This window comes from Bombina bombina, chromosome 5 (genome assembly GCF_027579735.1).
Source record: "Bombina bombina isolate aBomBom1 chromosome 5, aBomBom1.pri, whole genome shotgun sequence".
NCBI classification, from domain to species: Eukaryota; Metazoa; Chordata; class Amphibia; order Anura; family Bombinatoridae; genus Bombina; species Bombina bombina.
This window is the reverse complement of record NC_069503.1, coordinates 1,147,884,320-1,147,904,045: the sequence shown is the minus strand read 5'-3', so window position 1 is coordinate 1,147,904,045 and position 19,726 is coordinate 1,147,884,320. Positions and strand designations below refer to the sequence as shown.

General features: G+C 44.7%; 1 protein-coding gene across 19 annotated transcripts in view; it reads right to left on the bottom strand.

Moving 5' to 3' along the window:
• PLEC (plectin) overlaps positions 1–19,726 on the bottom strand; it is a 476,113-nt gene that overhangs the window by 97,478 nt on the left and 358,909 nt on the right. For all 19 annotated transcript variants that reach the window (XM_053715478.1, XM_053715475.1, XM_053715480.1 and 16 more), the window contains 3 exons: positions 6,808–6,885; positions 6,476–6,568; positions 3,364–3,530 (listed from right to left, as the gene is read on the bottom strand). In XM_053715478.1, the coding sequence (XP_053571453.1) occupies positions 3,364–3,530; positions 6,476–6,568; positions 6,808–6,885 (338 nt within the window). The remainder of the gene's footprint in view (positions 1–3,363; positions 3,531–6,475; positions 6,569–6,807; positions 6,886–19,726) is intronic.

The following is a 19,726-nucleotide window of genomic DNA, read 5'->3' as shown; positions in this document are numbered from 1 at the left end:
TCTGCCGCCCCCTGTATATAGTGACATGATCTGCCGCCCCCTGTATAAAGTGAAATGATCTGCTGCTCCCTGTATATAGTGACATGATCTGCCGCCCCCTGTATATAGTGACATGATCTGCCGCCCCCTGTATATAGTGACATGATCTGCCGCCCCCTGTATATAGTGACATGATCTGCCGCCCCCTGTATATAGTGACATGATCTGCCGCCCCCTGTATAAAGTGACATGATCTGCCGCCCCCTGTATATAGTGACATGACCTGCCGTTCCCTGTATATAGTGACATGACCTGCCGTTCCCTGTATATAGTGACATGACCTGCCGTTCCCTGTATATAGTGACATGACCTGCCGTTCCCTGTATATAGTGACATGACCTGCTGCTCCCTGTATATAGTGACATGATCTGCCGCCCCCTGTATATAGTGACATGATCTGCCGCCCCCTGTATATAGTGACATGATCTGCCGCCCCCTGTATATAGTGACATGATCTGCCGCCCCCTGTATAAAGTGACATGATCTGCCGCCCCCTGTATATAGTGACATGATCTGCCGCCCCCTGTATATAGTGACATGATCTGCCGCCCCCTGTATATAGTGACATGATCTGCCGCCCCCTGTATATAGTGACATGATCTGCCGCCCCCTGTATATAGTGACACGATCTGCCGCCCCTTGTATATAGTGACATGATCTGCCGCCCCCTGTATAAAGTGACATGATCTGCCGCCCCCTGTATACAGTGACATGACCTGCCGTTCCCTGTATATAGTGACATGATCTGCCGCCCCCTGTATATAGTGACATGATCTGCCGCCCCCTGTATATAGTGACATGATCTGCCGCCCCCTGTATATAGTGACATGATCTGCCGCTCCCTGTATATAGTGACATGATCTGCCGCCCCCTGTATATAGTGACATGATCTGCCGCCCCCTGTATATAGTGACATGATCTGCCGCCCCCTGTATATAGTGACATGATCTGCCGCCCCCTGTATATAGTGACACGATCTGCCGCCCCTTGTATATAGTGACATGATCTGCCGCCCCCTGTATAAAGTGACATGATCTGCCGCCCCCTGTATACAGTGACATGACCTGCCGTTCCCTGTATATAGTGACATGATCTGCCGCCCCCTGTATATAGTGACATGATCTGCCGCCCCCTGTATATAGTGACATGATCTGCCGCCCCCTGTATATAGTGACATGATCTGCCGCCCCCTGTATATAGTGACACAATATACTATTATATACATTATATTATTTTGTTATTTTCTAAAGCTCTTATGCACAAACATGCATTAAAATCAGCTTTAATTATTCCACAAAAAGATATTCTAACGTGTTTAAATGCTGCCAATTTGTGTGCACGACAGAAATGATTGGGTTAATTTAAAGTAGTTTTATGTTAAATGAAAAATACAAAAAAGATATGATGTGCGCGAGTCTGACTCTGCCAACGCCAGTATAAACAACTATATACAAACTGTGTTTTATGCAATGACGTCTCATTCACAGTAACAAGCAAAGGGATCCAGTTTGTAATAGAAAATGTGTTAGTTTCAGGCAAGTGCTCACTGCTCTCTGTATAATATACCCTGACCCACCGTCCTCTCTGTATACTGTAACCTGACCCACCGTCCTCTCTGAACACTGTAACCTGACCCACCGTCCTCTCTGAACACTGTAACCTGACCCACCATCCTCTCTGAACACTGTAATCTGACCCACCATCCTCTCTGAACACTGTAATCTGACCCACCATCCTCTCTGTACACTGTAATCTGATCCACCATCCTCTCTGTACACTGTAATCTGATCCACCGTCCTCTCTGTACACTGTAACCTGACCCACCGTCCTCTCTGTACACTGTAACCTGACCCACCGTCCTCTCTGTACACTGTAACCTGACCCACCGTCCTCTCTGTACACTGTAACCTGACCCACCGTCCTCTCTGTACACTGTAACCTGACCCACCGTCCTCTCTGTACACTGTAACCTGACCCACCGTCCTCTCTGTACACTATAACCTGACCCACCGTCCTCTCTGAACACTGTAACCTGAACCACCGTCCTCTCTGAACACTGTAACCTGAACCACCGTCCTCTCTGAACACTGTAACCTGAACCACCGTCCTCGCTGTACACTGTAACCTGACCCACCGTCCTCTCTATATACTGTAACCTGACCCACCGTCCTCTCTATATACTGCAACCTGACCCACCGTCCTCTCTGTACACTGTAACCTGACCCACCTTCCTCTCTGTACACTGCAACCTGACCCACCATCCTCTCTGTACACTGTAACCTGACCCACCATCCTCTCTGTACACTGTAACCTGACCCACCATCCTCTCTGTACACTGTAGCCTGACCCACCATCCTCTCTGTACACTGTAGCCTGACCCACCTTCCTCTCTGTACACTGTAGCCTGACCCACCGTCCTCTCTGTACACTGTAACCTGACCCACCGTCCTCTCTGTACACTGTAACCTGACCCACCGTCCTCTCTGTACACTGTAACCTGACCCACCGTCCTCTCTGTACACTGTAACCTGACCCACCGTCCTCTCTGTACACTGTAACCTGACCCACCGTCCTCTCTGTACACTGTAACCTGACCCACCGTCCTCTCTGTACACTGTAACCTGACCCACCGTCCTCTCTGTACATTGTAACCTAACCCACCGTCCTCTCTGTACACTGTAACCTAACCCACCATCCTCTCTGTACACTGTAACCTGACCCACCGTCCTCTCTGAACACTGTAACCTGACTCATCATCCTCTCTGTATACTGTAGCCTGACTCACCATCCTCTCTGTATACTGTAACCTGACCCACCATCCTCTCTGAATACTGTAACCTGACCCACCTTCCTCTCTGTACACTGTAGCCTGACCCACCGTCCTCTCTGTACACTGTAACCTGACCCACCGTCCTCTCTGTACACTGTAACCTGACCCACCGTCCTCTCTGTACACTGTAACCTGACCCACCGTCCTCTCTGTACACTGTAACCTGACCCACCGTCCTCTCTGTACACTGTAACCTGACCCACCATCCTCTCTGTACACTGTAACCTGACCCACCGTCCTCTCTGTACACTGTAACCTGACCCACCGTCCTCTCTGTACATTGTAACCTAACCCACCGTCCTCTCTGTACACTGTAACCTAACCCACCATCCTCTCTGTACACTGTAACCTGACCCACCGTCCTCTCTGTATACTGTAGCCTGACTCACCATCCTCTCTGTATACTGTAACCTGACCCACCGTTCTCTCTGTATATTGTAACCAGACTCACCACCCTCTTTGTGTACTGTAACCTATCCTGCTGCTTTTCTTACTTGTGTCGGTGGATAATGGCATTGAAGAGCCGCCCATCTCGCCAGTTGCTGGTGAAGTTGTCACAGCGCAGTCCCTGGTATCCTTCCACCATACGCTGTGACCAAAGCAGCAGTTTCTCTTTGGCTGTCATGTCCTCAGACTGACCGCTAACCTGGATGTCAGATATCTGAGGAGAGAGTGAGAGAGAGAGAGAGATTGAGAGATTAGTGATACTGAGCACTCAGCAAAAGAAACTGCCTGCGGCACACCCTGAATTAGGCCCATAAAAAATGTAAACACTTAACTTTTATCAACCGTGCTGTATATATACATACATACACATATACACACAAATACATATACACACATGAACACGTATTCACACACACAGACATACATTTATACACACATACATACAGTACACACACATATATATATCTATATCTATAATACACACACACAGACATACATTTATACACACATACATTCACACACACAGACACACACACACACACATATATTCACACACACACCTGAAGTCAAAATCTATGTTACGGTTACTGATGCTGAAAAATTCTATTGTGTTATCTAAGATGTGAGCTGCTTGGAAAGAGACTTTTCAGACAATTATTATCAAGTCCATCAAGTTCACTCTCTCATGGACAATAAGAAGCCCTGTTGTACTGGCATAACAGAACTCTCCAGACAGACAGTATACACTGGCACAGCACCAGCTGACGAGTGACCCTGGGCACAGTGCTGGCATGGCACCAGCTGACGAGTGAACCTGGGCACAGCGCTGGCATGGCACCAGCCGACGAGTGAACCTGGGCACAGTGCTGGCACGGCACCAGCTGTCGAGTGAACCTGGGCACAGCACTGGCACGGCACCAGCTGATGAGTGACCCTGGGCACAGTTCTGGCACGGCACCAGCTGATGAGTGACCCTGGGCACAGCGCTGGCACGGCACCAGCTGAGGAGTGAACCTGGGCACAGCGCTGACACGGCACCAGCTGATGAGTGAACCTGGGCACAGAACATGCTGACGAGTGAATCTGGGCACAGCGCTGGCACGGCACCAGCTGACGAGTGAACCTGGGCACAGCACTTGCATAGCACCAGCTGATGAGTGAACCTGGGCACATCGCTGGCAGGGCACCAGCTGACGAGTGAACCTGGGCACATCGCTGGCAGGGCACCAGCTGACGAGTGAACCTGGGCACAGCACTGGCACGGCACCAGCTGACGAATGAACCTGGGCACAGCACCAGCTGATGAGTAAACCTGGGCACAGTACTGGCACAGCACCAGCTGATGAGTGAACCTGGGCACAGTACTGGCACAGCACCAGCTGATGAGTGAACCTGGGCACAGTACTGGCACAGCACCAGCTGATGAGTGAACCTGGGCACACAGTACTGGCACGGCACCAGCTGACGAGTGAACCTGGGCACACAGCACTGGCACAGCACCAGCTGATGAGTGAACCTGGGCACACAGCACTGGCACAGCACCAGCTGATGAGTGAACCTGGGCACAGTACTGGCACGGCACCAGCTGATGAGTGAACCTGGGCACAGTACTGGCACGGCACCAGCTGATGAGTGAACCTGGGCACAGCAAACACAAAACTAATGAACGTTTAGTGAGGAGAAAAACATCTTTTTGGATAGTGAATCGAGCAGATATATTAATGTATAGATTGCTTCTCAGTGAGTTAGACTCATGCCGGAGAGCAGATATATTAATGTATAGATTGCTTCTCAGTGAGTTAGACTCATGCCGGAGAGCGGATATATTAATGTATAGATTGCTTCTCAGTGAGTTAGACTCATGCCGGAGAGCGGATATATTAATGTATAGATTTCTTCTCAGTGAAAGGAGCTTATTTTGGGGAAGTGGTCACAGAATATCACTAGGATCAATGCTTACTTAATCGCTCCCCAGAACTGAAAAACCACAAAACAGAACAAAACCACAAACACAGTCTAAGAATCGCTTGATTTTATGTGGGACAAGGAACACACAGGAGTGCGGCTTGTAAGAAATGTGATGGCACTCGGGAGTCGGTAACTGGCTGCTCTCTGCATATCACCTAGCCCGTGGGTATAATATCCTGGGCATCAGGATGCAGCTGCCATTGCAGACGTCTGCCCCCCCTTCACCCCCCCCCCATTAGTAAGGCAGGAAATGATAATCCCCACGCGCACAGGAATGGCTATAAAACCAGAAGCAGGAGTACAGTTACATGAGTCATTCTCAGCCACACCCTGCGGTCTGCAGCGGGTACATAAAATGTGCCAGTTAAATCAGCTGACAAGGGAGAAAATGAAGGATGAATTGTTCTTAATTTGTTAATCTGATATTCTAAGCTATTCCTGTTAATTCCTTGTATGCCAGAGAGGTCCGCAGCCCACAACCTGGATGATAAAGGGTTAAAGGGACAGTTTACCCAAAAACTCTCCTTTAATTTGTTCCCAATGTATCATTTTACCTGCTGGAGTGTATTAAATAGTTTACAAATAGTTCTTAGCCTTTATATTGGCATTTGAAATAGCGGATTTAGCCTGTAGTATCCCTACCCATAATTAAAGTTTCTATACCTAGGTATAGGCTATTGAGTAACTATGTAAACTCATATAGCAGAACAAATTACACTCACAGTGGGAGGTGGAAGAGATAAAGGTCTAAACTGTTCATTTTCAATTGTTCTTTCTAAGTATTGTACAGAGACAGAGATAAGAAATGGAAGCATTTGAGTGATAAGTTAACAAGATCTGATCTGTCAGCAAGCCAAGCCTGTTTTGATGGGCTTTGGATTCAAAGAGCAAATCCCGCTATTTATTTGGCAAAAAAGAAGCATAAATTAGCAAATTCTGATACATTTTACACGCTGCAGATTATATAAAAAGTAATTCAGGGAAAAACTATTTTACAGTGAACTGTCCCTTTAAGTACATCTCTAAAGAGGAAGCTAGCTGGGCATATCAGGAGGGCATTTTCAGCTGGCGAGGATGTCTCTTCATAAATCCTACACATTATATCCCACACATAGGTGCCAAGTAAGAAGTTCCCCCATTATTTTTATTCTGGGGAGCCATCTGGTAGAGAGACACAAGAAGACCCCATACCTGGAAGTGAAGAATTATAGTCCATATCAAGCCCAGGGTCAGCTTGGGGTTCCCGTCTGCAATGTCGTCATTTCTGATGTTCACCAGTTTCACCTGTAATGAGGTTAGAGGTTGGTATGAAAATGGTGAATGGAAGAAATTAGTCAGAGAATGAAGGGCTTGTGCTAAACAGACAGAGTGAATAAGATACAAACAGGAAGTAGTAAAGAAGAGGAGACCCAGAAGAGAGGTGCAAAGTAATCAGGAACAAATGTAAGAAAGATCAGCTACAGAAAGAGATAAAATAAGTTATTGCTTAAATATTAAGGAAAAACACCTGAAAATAATCTCACCTGTCTTAGCTTCAGGAAATCCAGAGCAATCTGTACATTCTGTAGTTTGTGGAACCGCATGCGGCCCTTCTCTCTTGGCTGCAAGGAATAAAGACGTTCAGGTGAGTAAGGAATCGAGACAACAAACTAAATAACACATCTTGTGGGAGAACATGGACCGAAGAATGGAGCACACCACACCCCACACATCAAACCACCCAACCATACACCCTAAAGGGAGATCATGGACCTTGGAGAGAAGCACACACAAGCACCTCCAACAGCAAACCCTCATGGGAAAAATGGATCTAGAAGAGGGGCACACAACAAGCATTCCTTATACCCTTACCAAGAGATCATGGACTCATCCTATGAGCTTACACCATATTAGGCCAACATGGATCTTAAGATAAGTACTCCCAGCCCTTACTTGAAGATCATGGCACTGGACAATATCACACACCTTACTTGGAGCTCATTGTCCTGAGCAGTACCTCACTTTGAGAACCCCTAGCAAAACATCATACAAGGAGTATAAGTACTCAGGTCAGAATAGCACCCGAGTATCCCCAGCCATAAATTATAATGGGAGGTCATGGAACCAGAAGAGGTGCACACCCATATGACTACCAACCACACACAACCTATGAAGAGTTCTTAAACCAAACAGAGAAACGCAACCAACCCAGTATAAATAAAAACACACATGAAACCCCAGTAACACACTCTACTGGGAGAATACAGCCATACTGAGGAGCACACCCAAGCACAGCTCACTAGGCGAATATAAGCCCAGGTATGGAGCACATACCAACACTCTTAAACATGTTCTCTAACAAAGAAAATGCTCTCGATAGCAGCACATGGAGTGCCTCGAGGATAAATCTGGTGCAGGAGAACCCTCATATATAAAACATACTGGGCGAACAAGCATGCAGAGAGAAACACACCATAAAACCCCAAACCACACACACTACTATGAAAACAAAGAACCAAAATGGAGTGCACACAAGTTATCCTTAAATAACACATTCTACAAGGAGTCTTAACCCCTATGGTCAGCACACCCTGAGAACTCACAACCCAACCCAACAACATACTATGACATGATCAGCCAGATCAGGATTAATATAATTTTACTGACCTTGAATAATATGAACTGGGAGTAAGTAATACACCTAAATATTGATGGACACTAAAATGTGCTGCTATAGATTAACAGGCACTCAGGGGTAAGAGTTGCAATTGATCAGGATTTGGGACACACAAAAACTAATTAGGTTTCCAGACAAGTGACACTAAATTATTTTAACATAATTAGGATGTTTTGTAACAGTTAGGATATACATATGGACATGTAAAGATTCAGCAAATGAGATCTGAAGTCAAAGTCTTGGTTTCTGTGACTGACACCTGAAATCCATGTCCGGGGTCTATTGTGTTATCTTCACTGTGACAATACATGAATCACTAGTATACTGGGCAAGTCTAAACTAAGTTTGTCAAAAGTAACTTCATAGACAATTTTTTTATAACAATATCACCATAAAGGAAATCCACCCTAGGAAATTATGTCATACAGGTCATTCTCACACGTCTAGCATGTTAAACACACACAGGCTTTGCTGACACTAATCACAACCCAGTATTGCCAGCTCATACTAAAACCCAGGTAATTCCAGCTCACACGAATCCCAACCCTAGTACCGCCAGCTCACACAAATCCCAACCCTAGTACCGCCAGCTCATACTAATCACAACCCTAGTACCGCCAGCTCATACTAATCACAACCCTAGTACCGCCAGCTCATACTAATCACAACCCTAGTACCGCCAGCTCATACTAATCACAACCCTAGTACCGCCAGCTCATACTAATCACAACCCTAGTACCGCCAGCTCATACTAATCACAACCCTAGTACCGCCAGCTCATACTAATCACAACCCTAGTACCGCCAGCTCATACTAATCACAACCCTAGTACCGCCAATTCATACTAATCACAACCCTAGTACCGCCAGCTCATACTAATCACAACCCTAGTACCGCCAGCTTATACTAATCATAATCTAGTACCGCCAGCTCCCACTAATCACAACCCTAGTACCGCCAGCTCCCACTAATCACAACCCTAGTACCGCCAGCTCCCACTAATCACAACCCTAGTACCGCCAGCTCCCACTAATCACAATCTAGTACCGCCAACTCACACTAATCACAATCTAGTACCGCCAACTCACACTAATCACAATCTAGTACCGCCAGCTCACACTAATCGCAATCTAGTACCACCAGCTCACACTAATTGCAATCTAGTACCGCCAGCTCATACTAATCACAACCCTAGTACCGCCAGCTCATACTAATCACAACCCAGTACCATCAGATCACACTAATCACAACCCAGTACCGCCAGATCATACTAAACACATGCCAAATACCGTCAGCTCACACTAATCACAATCTAGTACTGCTAGCTCATACTAATCACAACCCAGTACCGCCAGATCATACTAAACACAAGCCTAATACCGTCAGCTCACACTAATCACAATCTAGTACCGCCAGATAACACTAATCACAATCTAGTACCATCAGCTCACACTAATCACAACCCAGTACTGCCAGATCACACTAATCACAATCTAATACCATTAGCTCACACTAATCACAACCCAGATCACAGTAATCACAATCTAATACCTTTAGCTCACACTAATCACAACCCAGTACCGCCAGATCACACTAATCACAATCTAATACCATTAGCTCACACTAATCACAACCCAGTACTGCCAGATCACACTAATCACAATCTAATACCATTAGCTCACACTAATCACAACCCAGTACTGCTAGATCACACTAATCACAATCTAATACCATTAGCTCACACTAATCACAACCCAGATCACACTAATCACAATCCAATACCTTTAGCTCACACTAATCACAACCCAGTACTGCCAGATCACACTAATCACAATCTAATACCTTTAGCTCACACTAATCACAACCCAGTACTGCCAGATCACACTAATCACAATCTAGTACCATCAGCTCACACTAATCACAACCCAGTACTGCCAGATCACACTAATCACAATCTAATACCGTCAGCTCACACTAAAACCTACTTAGTAAGACCAGCTAACATTGAGACCACTCCAGTGGCACTAGCTCACATTAAAACCACCCTAACTAATAAACAATGTGTGAAAATAGGGGCGCCCTTTGCAGACTCGCTAATCCTTATGTAATTAGGGTTGACAAATGTAATTAAAAAGTAGCAGTCAGTTAGAAAATGGACATTGCATGCATGAACGTTACATGTTTAGGACAGGGATTTCTGTCTATAGATATATGTAAAATAAAAATAAGATCCTGGAAAATGTAAAGCCCTGGTCTACGGAACACATTCACTAAAGCTCACTCACCTCTCAGTTTGTAATATACGTCAGTGTTTGGTGCTTCCTATTATTTCTCTTACACCACTACAGACTCCGGTATTTATTTGTAAGTAGGCGAGAGTTATTTTTTAGTTTTTTACTAATTATGTTAACAAAACAATATACAAAATATATCTTCCACTGTATTATTACCACCACAATAATGATTCATTTAGACGTTACTTTACCCACACAAACGTTTGCAACTGAATACAGCATAAGGTTTGTGGGAGAGTGCGGTGCTACTGGCATAGTACTACACTCTTACACCAGTAGGTGGTGCTATGCACATTGCAGTGGCCGCTGGACGTTGTCAACCTGTTCTTGCAGACATTATGTTAAAAAATGTGTGTTCCAGAGGTACAAATGGTACAGTCTGTCAGTCCAGAGAGTGCAGCACGTGAGGTGCACCAGTTCTGTGACAAATAAATGTAGTCCCAACATGCATTGTCTGTACTAAATGTAGCCAGTAGTAGCATCTGTCTAGAGAGACAGCTGTGGTGTGATTCCTGTAGTTGTTCTACCACTCTTGCTACAGTTACTGCTCAGCACTGTGCAATGGGACGGGTTGTGTGCCGCTTGTGAATGGGACAGGTTGTGTGCCGCTTGTGAATGGGACAGTAGACTGAATATGCACCGATAGATCATTTATGTCACTGTGCAATGGGACAGGTTGTGTGCCGCTTGTGAATGGGACAGTAGACTGAATATTTACTGATAGATCCTTTATGTCACTGTGCAATGGGACAGGTTGTGTGACTGCTTGTGAATGGGACAGGTTGTGTGCCGCTTGTGAATGGGACAGTAGACTGAATATTTATTGATAGATCCTTTATGTCACTGTGCAATGGGACAGGTTGTGTGCCGCTTGTGAATGTGACAGTAGACTGAATATTTACTGATAGATCCTTTATGTCACTGTGCAATGGGACAGGTTCTGTGCCGCTTGTAAATGTGACAGTAGACTGTACATTTACTGATAGATCCTTTATGTCACTGTGCAATGGGACCGGTTGTGTGCCGCTTGTGAATGGGACAGTACACTGAATATTTACTGATAGATCCTTTATGTCACTGTGCAATGGGACAGGTTGTGTGACTGCTTGTGAATGGGACAGTACACTGAATATTTACTGATAGATCCTTTATGTCACTGTGCAATGGGACAGGTTGTGTGCCGCTTGTGAATGGGACAGTAGACTGTACATTTACTGATAGATCCTTTATGTCACTGTGCAATGGGACAGGTTGTGTGCCGCTTGTGAATGGGACAGTAGACTGAATATTTACTGATAGATCCTTTATGTCACTGTGCAATGGGACAGGTTGTGTGCCGCTTGTGAATGGGACAGTAGACTGAATATGCACTGATAGATCCTTTATGTCACTGTGCAATGGGACAGGTTGTGTGACTGCTTGTGAATGGGACAGTAGACTGAATATGCACTGATAGATCCTTTATGTCACTGTGCAATGGGACGGATTGTGTGACTGCTTGTGAATGGGACAGTAGACTGAATATTTACTGATAGATCCTTTATGTCACTGTGCAATGGGACAGGTTGTGTGACTGCTTGTGAATGGGACAGTAGACTGAATATTTACTGATAGATCCTTTATGTCACTGTGCAATGGGACAGGTTGTGTGCCGCTTGTGAATGGGACAGTAGACTGAATATGCACTGATAGATCCTTTATGTCACTGTGCAATGGGACAGTAGACTGAATATTTACTGATAGATCCTTTATGTCACTGTGCAATGGGACAGGTTGTGTGACGCTTGTGAATGGGACAGTAGACTGAATATGCACTGATAGATCCTTTATGTCACTGTGCAATGGGACAGGTTGTGTGACCGCTTGTGAATGGGACAGTAGACTGAATATGCACTGATAGATCCTTTATGTCACTGTGCAATGGGACAGGTTGTGTGACCGCTTGTGAATGGGACAGTAGACTGAATATTTACTGACAGATCCTTTATGTCACTGTGCAATGGGACAGTAGACTGAATATGCACCGATAGATCCTTTATGTCACTGTGCAATGGGACAGGTTGTGTGCCGCTTGTGAATGTGACAGTAGACTGAATATTTACTGATAGATCCTTTATGTCACTGTGCAATGGGACAGGTTGTGTGCCGCTTGTGAATGGGACAGTAGACTGAATATTTACTGATAGATCCTTTATGTCACTGTGCAATGGGACAGGCTGTGTGCCGCTTGTGAATGGGACAGTAGACTGAATATTTACTGATAGATCCTTTATGTCACTGTGCAATGGGACAGGTTGTGTGACTGCTTGTGAATGGGACAGTAGACTGAATATTTACTGATAGATCCTTTATGTCACTGTGCAATGGGACAGGTTGTGTGACTGCTTGTGCAATAGAACAGTAGACTTAACATGCACTGATAGATCCTTTATGTCACTGTGCAATGGGACAAGTTGTGTGACTGCTTGTGAATGGGACAGTAGACTGAACATGCAATGATAGATCCTTTATGTCACTGTGCAATGGGACAGGTTGTGTGACCGCTTGTGAATGGGACAGTAGACTGAATATTTACTGATAGATCCTTTATGTCACTGTGCAATGGGACAGGTTGTGTGACCGCTTGTGAATGGGACAGTAGACTGAATATTTACTGATAGATCCTTTATGTCACTGTGCAATGGGACAGGTTGTGTGACCGCTTGTGAATGGGACAGTAGACTGAATATTTACTGATAGATCCTTTATGTGACTGTGCAATGGGACGGGTTGTGTGACGCTTGTGAATGGGACAGTAGACTGAATATTTACTGATAGATCCTTTATGTCACTGTGCAATGGGACAGGTTGTGTGACTGCTTGTGAATGGGACAGTACACTGAATATTTACTGATAGATCCTTTATGTCACTGTGCAATGGGACAGGTTGTGTGACTGCTTGTGAATGGGACAGTACACTGAATATTTACTGATAGATCCTTTATGTCACTGTGCAATGGGACAGTAGACTGAATATTTACTGATAGATCCTTTATGTCACTGTGCAATGGGACAGGTTGTGTGACCGCTTGTGAATGGGACAGTAGACTGAATATTTACTGACAGATCCTTTATGTCACTGTGCAATGGGACAGTAGACTGAATATGCACCGATAGATCCTTTATGTCACTGTGCAATGGGACAGGTTGTGTGCCGCTTGTGAATGTGACAGTAGACTGAATATTTACTGATAGATCCTTTATGTCACTGTGCAATGGGACAGGTTGTGTGCCGCTTGTGAATGGGACAGTAGACTGAATATTTACTGATAGATCCTTTATGTCACTGTGCAATGGGACAGTAGACTGAATATGCACTGATAGATAAGTTATGTCACTGTGCAATGGGACAGTAGACTGAATATGCACCGATAGATCCTTTATGTCACTGTGCAATGGGACAGGTTGTGTGCCGCTTGTGAATGTGACCGTAGACTGAATATTTACTGATAGATCCTTTATGTCACTGTGCAATGGGACAGGTTGTGTGCCGCTTGTGAATGGGACAGTAGACTGAATATTTACTGATAGATCCTTTATGTCACTGTGCAATGGGACAGGCTGTGTGCCGCTTGTGAATGGGACAGTAGACTGAATATTTACTGATAGATCCTTTACGTCACTGTGCAATAGGACAGTAGACTTAACATGCACTGATAGATCCTTTATGTCACTGTGCAATGGGACAGGTTGTGTGACTGCTTGTGAATGAGACAGTAGACTGAACATGCACTGATAGATCCTTTATGTCACTGTGCAATGGGACGGGTTGTGTGCTGCTTGTGAATGGGACAGTAGACTGAATATTTACTGATAGATCCTTTATGTCACTGTGCAATGGGACAGGTTGTGTGACTGCTTGTGAATGGGACAGTAGACTGTACATTTACTGATAGATCCTTTATGTCACTGTGCAATGGGGCAGGTTGTGTGACTGCTTGTGAATGGGACAGTAGACTGAACATGCACTGATAGATCCTTTATGTCACTGTGCAATGGGACAGGTTGTGTGACCGCTTGTGAATGGGACAGTAGACTGAATATTTACTGATAGATCCTTTATGTCACTGTGCAATGGGACAGGTTGTGTGACTGCTTGTGAATGGGACAGTAGACTGAATATTTACTGATAGATCCTTTATGTCACTGTTCAATGGGACAGGTTGTGTGACTGCTTGTGAATGGGACAGTAGACTGAACATGCACTGATAGATCCTTTATGTCACTGTGCAATGGGACAGGTTGTGTGACTGCTTGTGAATGGGACAGTAGACTGTACATTTACTGATAGATCCTTTATGTCACTGTGCAATGGGGCAGGTTGTGTGACTGCTTGTGAATGGGACAGTAGACTGAACATGCACTAATAGATCCTTTATGTCACTGTGCAATGGGACAGGTTGTGTGACTGCTTGTGAATGGGACAGTAGACTGAATATTTACTGATAGATCCTTTATGTCACTGTGCAATGGGACAGGTTGTGTGCCACTTGTGAATGGGACAGTAGACTGTACATTTACTGATAGATCCTTTATGTCACTGTGCAATGGGACAGGTTGTGTGCCGCTTGTGAATGGGACAGTAGACTGAATATTTACTGATAGATCCTTTATGTCACTGTGCAATGGGACAGGTTGTGTGACCGCTTGTGAATGGGACAGTAGACTGAATATTTACTGATAGATCCTTTATGTCACTGTGCAATGGGACAGGTTGTGTGCCACTTGTGAATGGGACAGTAGACTGAACATGCACTAATAGATCCTTTATGTCACTGTGCAATGGGACAGGTTGTGTGACTGCTTGTGAATGAGACAGTAGACTGAACATGCACTGATAGATCCTTTATGTCACTGTGCAATGGGACGGGTTGTGTGCTGCTTGTGAATGGGACAGTAGACTGAATATTTACTGATAGATCCTTTATGTCACTGTGCAATGGGACAGGTTGTGTGACTGCTTGTGAATGGGACAGTAGACTGTACATTTACTGATAGATCCTTTATGTCACTGTGCAATGGGGCAGGTTGTGTGACTGCTTGTGAATGGGACAGTAGACTGAACATGCACTGATAGATCCTTTATGTCACTGTGCAATGGGACAGGTTGTGTGACCGCTTGTGAATGGGACAGTAGACTGAATATTTACTGATAGATCCTTTATGTCACTGTGCAATGGGACAGGTTGTGTGACTGCTTGTGAATGGGACAGTAGACTGAATATTTACTGATAGATCCTTTATGTCACTGTGCAATGGGACAGGTTGTGTGACTGCTTGTGAATGGGACAGTAGACTGAACATGCACTGATAGATCCTTTATGTCACTGTGCAATGGGACAGGTTGTGTGACTGCTTGTGAATGGGACAGTAGACTGTACATTTACTGATAGATCCTTTATGTCACTGTGCAATGGGGCAGGTTGTGTGACTGCTTGTGAATGGGACAGTAGACTGAACATGCACTAATAGATCCTTTATGTCACTGTGCAATGGGACAGGTTGTGTGACTGCTTGTGAATGGGACAGTAGACTGAATATTTACTGATAGATCCTTTATGTCACTGTGCAATGGGACAGGTTGTGTGCCACTTGTGAATGGGACAGTAGACTGTACATTTACTGATAGATCCTTTATGTCACTGTGCAATGGGACAGGTTGTGTGCCGCTTGTGAATGGGACAGTAGACTGAATATTTACTGATAGATCCTTTATGTCACTGTGCAATGGGACAGGTTGTGTGACCGCTTGTGAATGGGACAGTAGACTGAATATTTACTGATAGATCCTTTATGTCACTGTGCAATGGGACAGGTTGTGTGCCACTTGTGAATGGGACAGTAGACTGAACATGCACTAATAGATCCTTTATGTCACTGTGCAATGGGACAGGTTGTGTGACTGCTTGTGAATGGGACAGTAGACTGAATATTTACTGATAGATCCTTTATGTCACTGTGCAATGGGACAGGTTGTGTGACCGCTTGTGAATGGGACAGTAGACTGAATATTTACTGATAGATCCTTTATGTCACTGTGCAATGGGACAGGTTGTGTGACTGCTTGTGAATGGGACAGTAGACTGAATATTTACTGATAGATCCTTTATGTCACTGTGCAATGGGACAGGTTGTGTGCCGCTTGTGAATGGGACAGTAGACTGTACATTTACTGATAGATCCTTTATGTCACTGTGCAATGGGACAGGTTGTGTGCCGCTTGTGAATGGGACAGTAGACTGTACATTTACTGATAGATCCTTTATGTCACTGTGCAATGGGACAGGTTGTGTGCCGCTTGTGAATGGGACAGTAGACTGAATATGCACTGATAGATCCTTTATGTCACTGTGCAATGGGACAGGTTGTGTGACTGCTTGTGAATGGGACAGTAGACTGAATATGCACTGATAGATCCTTTATGTCACTGTGCAATGGGACGGATTGTGTGCCGCTTGTGAATGGGACAGTACACTGAATATTTACTGATAGATCCTTTATGTCACTGTGCAATGGGACAGGTTGTGTGACTGCTTGTGAATGGGACAGTAGACTGAATATTTACTGATAGATCCTTTATGTCACTGTGCAATGGGACAGGTTGTGTGCCGCTTGTGAATGGGACAGTAGACTGAATATGCACTGATAGATCCTTTATGTCACTGTGCAATGGGACAGTAGACTGAATATTTACTGATAGATCCTTTATGTCACTGTGCAATGGGACAGGTTGTGTGACGCTTGTGAATGGGACAGTAGACTGAATATGCACTGATAGATCCTTTATGTCACTGTGCAATGGGACAGGTTGTGTGACCGCTTGTGAATGGGACAGAGGACTGAATATGCACTGATAGATCCTTTATGTCACTGTGCAATGGGACAGGTTGTGTGACCGCTTGTGAATGGGACAGTAGACTGAATATTTACTGACAGATCCTTTATGTCACTGTGCAATGGGACAGTAGACTGAATATGCACTGATAGATAAGTTATGTCACTGTGCAATGGGACAGTAGACTGAATATGCACCGATAGATCCTTTATGTCACTGTGCAATGGGACAGGTTGTGTGCCGCTTGTGAATGTGACAGTAGACTGAAAATTTACTGATAGATCCTTTATGTCACTGTGCAATGGGACAGGTTGTGTGCCGCTTGTGAATGGGACAGTAGACTGAATATTTACTGATAGATCCTTTATGTCACTGTGCAATGGGACAGGTTGTGTGACTGCTTGTGAATGGGACAGTAGACTGAATATTTACTGATAGATCCTTTATGTCACTGTGCAATGGGACAGGTTGTGTGACTGCTTGTGCAATAGGACAGTAGACTTAACATGCACTGATAGATCCTTTATGTCACTGTGCAATGGGACAGGTTGTGTGACTGCTTGTGAATGGGACAGTAGACTGAATATTTACTGATAGATCCTTTATGTCACTGTGCAATGGGGCAGGTTGTGTGACTGCTTGTGAATGGGACAGTAGACTGAACATGCAATGATAGATCCTTTATGTCACTGTGCAATGGGACAGGTTGTGTGACCGCTTGTGAATGGGACAGTAGACTGAATATTTACTGATAGATCCTTTATGTCACTGTGCAATGGGACAGGTTGTGTGACCGCTTGTGAATGGGACAGTAGACTGAATATTTACTGATAGATCCTTTATGTGACTGTGCAATGGGACGGGTTGTGTGACGCTTGTGAATGGGACAGTAGACTGAATATTTACTGATAGATCCTTTATGTCACTGTGCAATGGGACAGGTTGTGTGACTGCTTGTGAATGGGACAGTAGACTGAATATTTACTGATAGATCCTTTATGTCACTGTGCAATGGGACAGGTTGTGTGCCGCTTGTGAATGGGACAGTACACTGAATATTTACTGATAGATCCTTTATGTCACTGTGCAATGGGACAGGTTGTGTGCCGCTTGTGAATGGGACAGTAGACTGAATAAGCACTGATAGATCCTTTATGTCACTGTGCAATGGGACAGTAGACTGAATATTTACTGATAGATCCTTTATGTCACTGTGCAATGGGACAGGTTGTGTGACGCTTGTGAATGGGACAGTAGACTGAATATGCACTGATAGATCCTTTATGTCACTGTGCAATGGGACAGGTTGTGTGATCGCTTGTGAATGGGACAGTAGACTGAATATTTACTGACAGATCCTTTATGTCACTGTGCAATGGGACAGTAGACTGAATATGCACTGATAGATAAGTTATGTCACTGTGCAATGGGACAGTAGACTGAATATGCACCGATAGATCCTTTATGTCACTGTGCAATGGGACAGGTTGTGTGCCGCTTGTGAATGTGACAGTAGACTGAATATTTACTGATAGATCCTTTATGTCACTGTGCAATGGGACAGGTTGTGTGCCGCTTGTGAATGGGACAGTAGACTGAATATTTACTGATAGATCCTTTATGTCACTGTGCAATGGGACAGGCTGTGTGCCGCTTGTGAATGGGACAGTAGACTGAATATTTACTGATAGATCCTTTACGTCACTGTGCAATAGGACAGTAGACTTAACATGCACTGATAGATCCTTTATGTCACTGTGCAATGGGACAGGTTGTGTGACTGCTTGTGAATGGGACAGTAGACTGAATATTTACTGATAGATCCTTTATGTCACTGTGCAATGGGACAGGTTGTGTGACTGCTTGTGAATGGGACAGTAGACTGAATATTTACTGATAGATCCTTTATGTCACTGTGCAATGGGGCAGGTTGTGTGACTGCTTGTGAATGGGACAGTAGACTGAACATGCACTGATAGATCCTTTATGTCACTGTGCAATGGGACAGGTTGTGTGACCGCTTGTGAATGGGACAGTAGACTGAATATTTACTGATAGATCCTTTATGTCACTGTGCAATGGGACAGGTTGTGTGACTGCTTGTGAATGGGACAGTACACTGAATATTTACTGATAGATCCTTTATGTCACTGTGCAATGGGACAGGTTGTGTGACTGCTTGTGAATGGGACAGTAGACTGAACATGCACTGATAGATCCTTTATGTCACTGTGCAATGGGACAGGTTGTGTGACTGCTTGTGAATGGGACAGTAGACTGTACATTTACTGATAGATCCTTTATGTCACTGTGCAATGGGGCAGGTTGTGTGACTGCTTGTGAATGGGACAGTAGACTGAATATTTACTGATAGATCCTTTATGTCACTGTGCAATGGGACAGGTTGTGTGACCGCTTGTGAATGGGACAGTAGACTGAATATTTACTGATAGATCCTTTATGTCACTGTGCAATGGCACAGGTTGTGTGACCGCTTGTGAATGGGACAGTAGACTGAACATGCACTGATAGATCCTTTATGTCACTGTGCAATGGGACAGGTTGTGTGCCGCTTGTGAATGGGACAGTGGACTGAATATTTACTGATAGATCCTTTA